A 7,994-nucleotide genomic window follows, 5' to 3' on the forward strand; every position below is an offset into this window, starting at 1 on the left:
AGTGTGTCGGGGCTTCTGTTGTCTGCTGTTTGTGTCTCTGGTGCAGAAGTTATTAGCGTCGGGCAGGGAGGCGGTGCGCCGCTTCCCCGCCTGTCTGCGTCTTGCCAGCCCCCAGAGGCAGACAGGGGAGAGGATGGTGTCTCCCAGCCCACGGTGGCATCAGACCTGCCCTGGCCACCAGCTCTGGACCTGCCAGGGAAAGAGGCACGCATCCCACCTGCCCCGGCCTGTGCCCACCCTTTGGGGCAAAGCCAGTGATGGGCCCATCCCACCTTCTTCCCCGCAGAGCCTCCTGCGGGCGGGGGCATTGTTCCCTGAAGACGTAGAGCTCTCCTCTGGGCCGCTGGGGTGCTAAAGCCGGATTGGGCTGAAGCAGGGAGAACCCGCTGCGTGCCCCTGCCACCCCGAAGACCTTCTGTGGCTCCCACGGCAGGAACAGCTGGTCTGGCTGGCTGCAGTGCTCGACAGAGGGCTGGGGCGATTGGTGTGTGCCCAGCCCGGCCAGGCAGAAGCGGCTGGACAGGTGGGCGGTTCCGAGCCCCGGCTTCCCAGGTGCATGGGAGGCCTGGCCGAGGTACTGCACTTAGACCAAAATAAACAGCCACCACGGTTGGCAGGTCTCTCCATCCAGGGACCACCTGGGCCTCCCTCTGAGCATGTTCAGGCCCAGCCACTCTGGCTGACAAGCTCAGACAGGGTCTCTATCCTGGCACCGTAGACATTTGGGGCTGTCTTGCCGCCCGCTGGGTGCAGGCTGTGAGCCACATTCTGGCTGGTGGCGGGGCTGCAGGATCTGCATTGCCACCCAGCCCCCAAGTGCTGCTGATGCTACTGGCCTGGGGACACGTTTGAGATCCATTGCCCGACTCCGGGTCTGTCTCTCCCAGCACTGCTGATACCAGACTCTCGGGCACTGTGTGTGTGTGTGTGGGGGGGATGCTGAGCCGCATTCCTGGCCCCCGCCCACATGATGCCAGGAGCACCCCAGCCATGGCCACCACAAGTGTCCGCCGACAAATATCCCCGAGTCCCCCGAGGGTGAGGCCCACTGCCCTAGGATGCATGGCAGCTTGCCTAGTGAGGGGAGACAGATGACATATCAGCGTGAAATGCAGTTATCAGCAATAAATGCTGTGAAGACAGAAAAAGCAAAGTGAAGGGAGAGAGATAAGAAAAATGCAAATGATTTTAGCAACGTGGTCAGGGAGGAAATCCCTGGGGGCCACACTGGAGTCCCAAGAAGATGGGGAAAGAGCTTTTCCAGGGGAGGGATGGGGGACAGACAGCCTGTGCAAAGGCCGTGAGTCTTTCTGTGAGTCATGGTCCTTTTTTTTCCTGACTGCCCACAGCCGCTGTGGCAGTCTGTAAAACACCCAAGCATCATGGGGCTTTATCCTGCCCGTGGCGAAGACTTGGGGGACCCCCTCTCCTCAAGAGGTAACGGTAACAGCAGCAGCACCCTGTATTTTGGGAGGAGCCCCGGGCTGCCTCCATTTGGCCCAGCAGGTGGCTTCGGCGAAGAGCCTGCGTCTTTCACTCAGGGCTGGGGTCCAGCTCTGCAGAGGCTGACTGGCAGAATTCCGGCTTGGGAATGCCAGCCTATTCATTTTCCAAGGCAAACTGGGTTTGGACAAATGATTTTCTTATTTTCGAATGTTGACGCCAAACTTAAACAAAAAACCTTGGGGACCAAACTGCATCTGCTAGAGACCATGACACTTGGTCTCTGCTTTGCCCACATAATTGCATTAATCCTGGGAGCACAGAGATTGAGCAGAGAATGCAACCCAGCCACCTTCCCCCCGCCCCCAACAGCACTGCCAGGAGTTGGGGGGGGGCAGGTAGGGATAAGCAAGGCCAGTGTGCCCCCCTACCCCCGTCCCAGAGCTTTGGGGCAGGGAGAGGTCCCATGGGCTGCCAGGCCAGGTGAGGAGGTGGGACTTTGCCGGTGGACAGTTGTCCCTTGCAGTGGAGACGACTTATGCAGGACAGGGACAGCCAGCCAGGGGTAGCAAGAAGGCTGGGTTGTGGCTTCAGAGCCCAGTGGACCCGAGTTCTAGCCCCAGCCAGCTTCTTCCCAGCACACAGCCATGCTCACAAAGGCCAGGGCTCTTCCAGCCAGCCATAGGCAAGGGTCACTGCTCTCCTAGTTTGGGGTGCTCCAATGGGGGCTTGGGCCCCCGTGCCCTGGGGAGAGCGCAGAGGGGACTCGGGCCTGTCCTCCCCTGGCTCACAAGGCCAAGAGCCTGGCCTGGGAGCTATAAATAGCAGCCGCAGAGTGGAGCTGCTGCCTGTGCTCACGCTCCTACGCATGAGTCAGCCTGGCCTGGCCTGGGCAGGCGCCCGGGGGAGCTGGAGAGCTGGCCAGAGGCTGGAGGCCCAGCCCAAGTGCAGGCCGGTCACTCAGGAGACCAAGGGAGGCAGGCCGTCGGAATGGGAGGGAGTGGGGCTGTCACCTCAGGGCACCTGTGTACCTGGCAGCCCCTTGAAGATGGACGTCATCCTGATCACTCCCTGCAACCTGAAAGGTGAGACAACAGTGATCCTCATTCACAGATGGGGAAACTGAGGCTCAGAGGGGCACTTGGCTGGGACATGGCAACCCAGCCCAGAAGTTACCTGTCTGTCGATCAAGCTGTCTCCATCTCTGGTTGAGGGCACCCCAAGATGAGGGGCTGGGGCCAGACCATCCTCTGAGGCGTCCCCACAGGGCCAATGACAGGACAGGGCAGGAGTGACCACTTGCCCAGGGAACAGCTGCAAGCAGCCTGCAGGGACCAGGAGGAGAGCTCAGGTGAGAAGCTGGATTTGGCAGCTGTCCCTGTCCTGTATAAGTCGTCTCCACTGCAAGGGACAACTGTCCACCGGCAAAGTCCCACCTCCTCACCTGGCCTGGCAGCCCATGGGACTTCTCCCTGCCCCAAAACTTTGGCAGTGCCCGTGTTTCCAAGGGAGCAGGAAGCGTCCACCTCAGAGCCATAGAGATGGTGGGTCAATGAGAATCCAGACGCTAAGAGCCAGAGGGACCCGTAGGCTCCAGCCGACCATCTGCTCACGCACTCATGACGGGGAGCTCACCACCTCCCAAAGACTGTTCACCCTCCGATTGCTCTGACCCCAGAAAGTCCCTTCTTGTGGGACCTTAGTGTCAGCCTCCCTATCAAGGGGCATCTTACTCCAACAGGCTTTGGGGAGTTGGGGCTGTCTTATGCCCACCCCTAATCCCGCTGGTGCATCCAACAGTCCAGTCTCTTCTGAGATGAGCCTCTGCCTGCCTCCAGTCTTTCAGGAGGGAGAGAGTGATGGTATCTTGTTGCCTTAAACATGGGCGCACAGACACATCAAACAACCAGGCACTTCCCAAAGGCAAACATCTATTCTCAGAGACAATTCCTATTTGAGGAAGATAGATATTTTCCTAACCAAAACCACAAACCCAGTCCCCCAGCCCCTCAGTCCCCTTCACCCCCACTTTCAGATGGTCCCCCAGACTCACAGCTGCTCTCCCCTTGGGTGGGTTGCCCTTGGGGGCACCAACCCAGACTTAGTGCTGTCTTCACTTCTCTCCTGGCACCCTCTCCCACCCCTGCCAACACAAAGCCCCTAGGACGGAGGAGTGGTCTCCAGGCACACCCCCATTGCCTGGGAGCCCCCTGGGGCCACCGTTGTGCTCTCATATATCTCTTTATCCACTGATCACGTCTCCATCCCAGCAAAGCCCCGGGACCCAGGCTGGCCCACGACCCCACCCACACCCGGGCCCTGAGCTGCAGTTCCGCCAACAGGCCCTTCCCTTTGCTCCCCGGGTGACCGCGACGCTGCCCCGCTCTTGCCCAGCGCCTGGCTCCAGGGTGACCCTGGGGCGCGTTCCCAAAGAGGCAGGCAGACCCCACCCCGTCGCGCCCCCCTCCCCCGCCCCCGGCCTGGCGACTCCCCGGGGCGCCGGGCAGGGGGTCGGGGCGGCGGTGACCTTGGCCGGGCGCGGGTCCCCGGGGAGGGGCGGAGCGCGGCGCCCGGCGGGCGGGGACGGGCGGGGACGGGCGGGGACGGGCGCGGGCGCGGCGGCGGCGGCGGCGGCGGCGGCGGCGGCTCGGGCGGGCGGGCGGGCGGGCGGCGGGCGCGCGGGGGGCGGCGGCGCCCGAGCGGACACGAGCCGGCCAGCAAGCAGCCGCGGCGGCGCCGCAGGACGAGCGCCCAGGTAGGCGGCCGGGGCGGGGGGCCGGGCCCTGCCGCACCCCACCCGCGAGGCCCGCGGGGCCCTCTCCCCGCGCGCCCCTCCTTTGTCCGAGCCCCACCCTCGCGGCCGCGGGGCTCGGCCCTCCTGCTCCCGGCGCCCCCCCCACCCCCGCCCCCGCGCCCGGACCCCCTCCGCAGTCCGTGGAGCCCCGGCCGCGCAGCCCTCGGCGCGCCCACCTTGGACAGCTCCCCCTGGGCGCCCTCCGGCCCCCGCGGTACTTGCCGCGCGCCCCTCCGCCAAGCCAGCCCCTCCCCCCAGGCCCGCCGCAGCCCCCTCGCTGGGTGGGTCGGTGCTGCTCAGGCAGAGCCCCCTCCGTGAGGGGCCCCTCCATGAGGGGCCCTGGGCTCGTCTTCCCGCGGAGCACCCGCTCAGCCTCCTGCCCCTCAGGGCGAGCCAAGCCCCTCACCCAGGAGCCCCTCCCTTGGTCGGGCCCTTCCCCCACCACCGACATCCTCCGCTGGCCAAGGGGAGCCCGTGGGCTGGTCCCCTGAGCGTGCCTCCCCTCCCTCAGGCCCCCTGTCATCCAACCCCTCATTAGTCAGGTAGTCCCTAGGTCAGACCCCTCCCCCATTCAGTTAAGCGGTGTTTGAGTGTGTGTGTGTGTGTGTGTGTGTGTGTGTGTGCGCGCGCGCGCGCGCGCGCGTGCGTGCGCGCTCGTCCGGTGCCCTCCCCTGGGTCCGAGGCCTGTTCTCCTGGCCCCCCGGGGGTGTCAGGGAGGGCTACCTTGCATGGGAGGAGGACCCTGGGCCGTGTAGCCAACCAGGGCCCAATTCAAATCCTACTCTGCTCTGCCACCTTCCTGCTCTGTGACCTTGAGCCAGGGCCTCCCCCATCTGAGCCTCGGTGCCCGCGACCCCCTACCCCCACCCCACAGGAGGTGAGGGTGGGATTCAAACAGCACCAGGTAGGTGCCTGGCAGGGACTTGGGGGTTAGTGAACGGGGGTTCCTACTCCAGGGACTCAGGCCCCAGCAGGGCCGCTCCTGGAGGACGTCCTGCTGCTGATGGACCTGGAGTCTTGCCAGGGGGTCTGCATCCAGAGCAGGGCAAGGGTGGTCTGGGTCCCCAACCAGCCATGGTGGTGCCTGGCTGCACACTCACGTGCCCCCCTCTCAGGGTGCCCACCCAGGGAAGGGCAGTGCCTGTGGAGCTGGGCACCCCTCGCCACCCCCCCACCCCCAGCTTCCTCCCGATGCTGAGGACTGCCATGCATGTCGCCAACATGCCTAGTGGTCTCCGAGGAGTTAGTACTGGTAAGCGTGCACAAGTGTGCCTGGCACGGAAGTGGGCTGTGTGTCTGCTGTTACTTTGATCGTCCTGTCTCTGGCACACCTGGTACTTTGGATCCTTCAGAATCCGCCTTCACAGCCCACTGCCAGCCAAGTGCTTTACACCCTGAGCCCTCGTGACTGATAGTTATGATTGTCCATCTTTACTGAGGGCCCCCGGGCGCCAGGCTCCAGGCTTTATCCAGCTTCTCCAGTGCTTGTCCCAGCAACTTGTGCAGCAAGGCACTGTGACAAAACCAAGGCTCGGGGACCCCGACCGACCTGCCCCGGGTCTCCCTGCCAGCTTCACACCACCGAGCCTTATACCCCCCACACACACCCGAGGGAGGTAAATTGGTCCAGGCACAACCTTGTGTCTCCTCCCTCCCACTGTGGACCTACCTCCATAGAGACCGCCGGGAGGAAGAAGGGCAAGGGTGTCCTGCTTTCCCTAAGTCAGGACGCAGATGCTGGAGACAGGCCTTCTGCCGTCCCACCCCCAGCCCAGGGCTCCCCCCCTCTGCCGGCAGCATTTCGGGAATTGCTGCGCTGTGTGACCTCAGGAGGCCACTGGACCTCTCTGAGTTGAGTACAGGTGCTGAGAGAGAGGCTAGGAGGACGCCCTTTAGGGAGATCTGTTCCTCCAGATACAGCAGACCTCGAACCAGAGGCCATGGCAGGCCAGACTCGTCTGGGGGCAGAGTGCAGGAAGTGGGGACCTTTCTCATTGGGCCTAGTTTTCGTGTTCTCACCTCTGACCTGGGATGCTCTCAGGAATCAGTGCCATGATTTGCAAATTGTGGCTCTTGGATCTCTGGCATCAGGATCACACTTACGGGGTGAGAGAGGGGAGGAGTTGTGTGGTGCCCGCGCCCAGGGCCGTGGCCCGGGGCCACCAGGTTTGTCCCTTCTGGGCCCAAGAGGACAAGCATGCCTAAGACGCCCCACCACATGGCCCCCGTGAGGTTCAAGAACCTCTGGGCTGAGGGGAGAACAGGAAGCCTGGGGTTCCTGGAGAGAGGCACCATCTCACAGAGGAGGAAACCGAGGCTCAGGGTGGCAATGCACAGACTTGCCCAGATCACAGAGCCAGGCCTGCTGGCTTCCAAGAGCCCACGGCCACAGTGGGAAGAGAAGGAGAAGCCAGTGCAGCCTGCGGGGGGTGGGGTGGGGTGGACACACAGGTGAGGAAGAGTTAGTGCCCTGCACAACGGCATCTCTGCACCCTTCCCAGCCCAGAGTCCCCTGGGAACGAGCTTGGATCCCAGACTCTGTCAGGGCGGGGAAGCAGGCAAAGGGGGCTGGCTCTAAGCCTGCATGCAAGGCAGAGTTGCCAAGTCAGCCAAATCAACCAGAGGGCCTTCCCAGGATGCAGGAGAGATGCCTTCTCCTCTGAGAAGCTGCCCCCCGAACCATCGCCTCACCCCCCAGGGGCCCAGAGCTGTCCCCTCCTGCCTGTGGCCTTGTGTGCCTGACACTCCTCTCTGTACAGGGTCGGTCTGGGGTTCTAGCAGCTGGACGAGCCCTCCCGGCCCTGACCGCCAGCCACCGCGTGGAAGATGCCTGAGCAGAGCAACGACTACCGAGTGGTGGTGTTCGGGGCGGGTGGCGTGGGCAAGAGCTCACTTGTGCTGCGCTTCGTGAAGGGCACGTTCCGGGACACCTACATCCCCACCATTGAGGACACCTACCGGCAGGTGATCAGCTGCGACAAGAGCGTGTGCACGCTGCAGATCACCGACACCACGGGCAGCCACCAGTTTCCGGCCATGCAGCGGCTATCCATCTCCAAGGGCCACGCCTTCATCCTGGTCTACTCCATCACCAGCAAGCAGTCGCTGGAGGAGCTGGGGCCCATCTACAAGCTCATCGTGCAGATCAAGGGCAGTGTTGAGGACATCCCGGTCATGCTGGTGGGCAACAAGTGTGACGAGACGCAGCGGGAGGTGGACACCCGCGAGGCCCAGGCCGTGGCCCAGGAGTGGAAGTGCGCCTTCATGGAGACATCGGCCAAGATGAACTACAACGTCAAGGAGCTTTTCCAGGAGCTGCTCACGCTGGAGACACGCCGGAACATGAGCCTGAACATCGACGGCAAGCGCTCCAGCAAACAGAAGAGGACAGACCGCGTCAAGGGCAAATGCGTCCTCATGTGAGCCCAGAACGCCCGCCACCAGCCGGCCCATGCCTCTCCCAACTCCCCTCCTCCTCCTCCGGGCCTCCGCTCCCAGCTCTCCTCCCCACCTTCTGTCTCCATCTCATCCCTTCCACTTCTCTTCCCTCACCCAACACCTCTGCGGGGGAAACCGAGGCCCCGGTGAGCCCGCGGCAGGTCTGGGGCTCCAACCTGGCTCTGCCGCACGGCTCTGCCTCCCCGCCCCCGCCCCCCCCAGGCCTGTCCGCACCCCCCAAAGCCACGTGCTGGAGGTGGCCCCCTGGATCCGCACATGAGAAATTGGGGAAGCTGCCTGTCCCCGCCGGGACCGAGGA

At 63.7% G+C, this 7,994-nt stretch overlaps 1 protein-coding gene across 1 annotated transcript; it reads left to right on the top strand.

The window, feature by feature from the left end:
- The first annotated feature begins 7,063 nt into the window (after positions 1-7,063).
- On the top strand, positions 7,064-7,660 carry DIRAS1 (DIRAS family GTPase 1). The gene has a single exon (XM_028126165.1). It carries the CDS (start codon positions 7,064-7,066, stop codon positions 7,658-7,660), a length of 597 nt encoding a protein of 198 aa, XP_027981966.1.
- The last annotated feature ends 334 nt before the right edge of the window (positions 7,661-7,994 follow it).

The sequence above is a fragment of the Eumetopias jubatus genome, unplaced genomic scaffold (assembly GCF_037043125.1).
Source record: "Eumetopias jubatus isolate StellerSeaLion01/CBP00866 unplaced genomic scaffold, mEumJub1_p1.0 scaffold_1, whole genome shotgun sequence".
In the NCBI taxonomy this organism is placed as follows: Eukaryota; Metazoa; Chordata; class Mammalia; order Carnivora; family Otariidae; genus Eumetopias; species Eumetopias jubatus.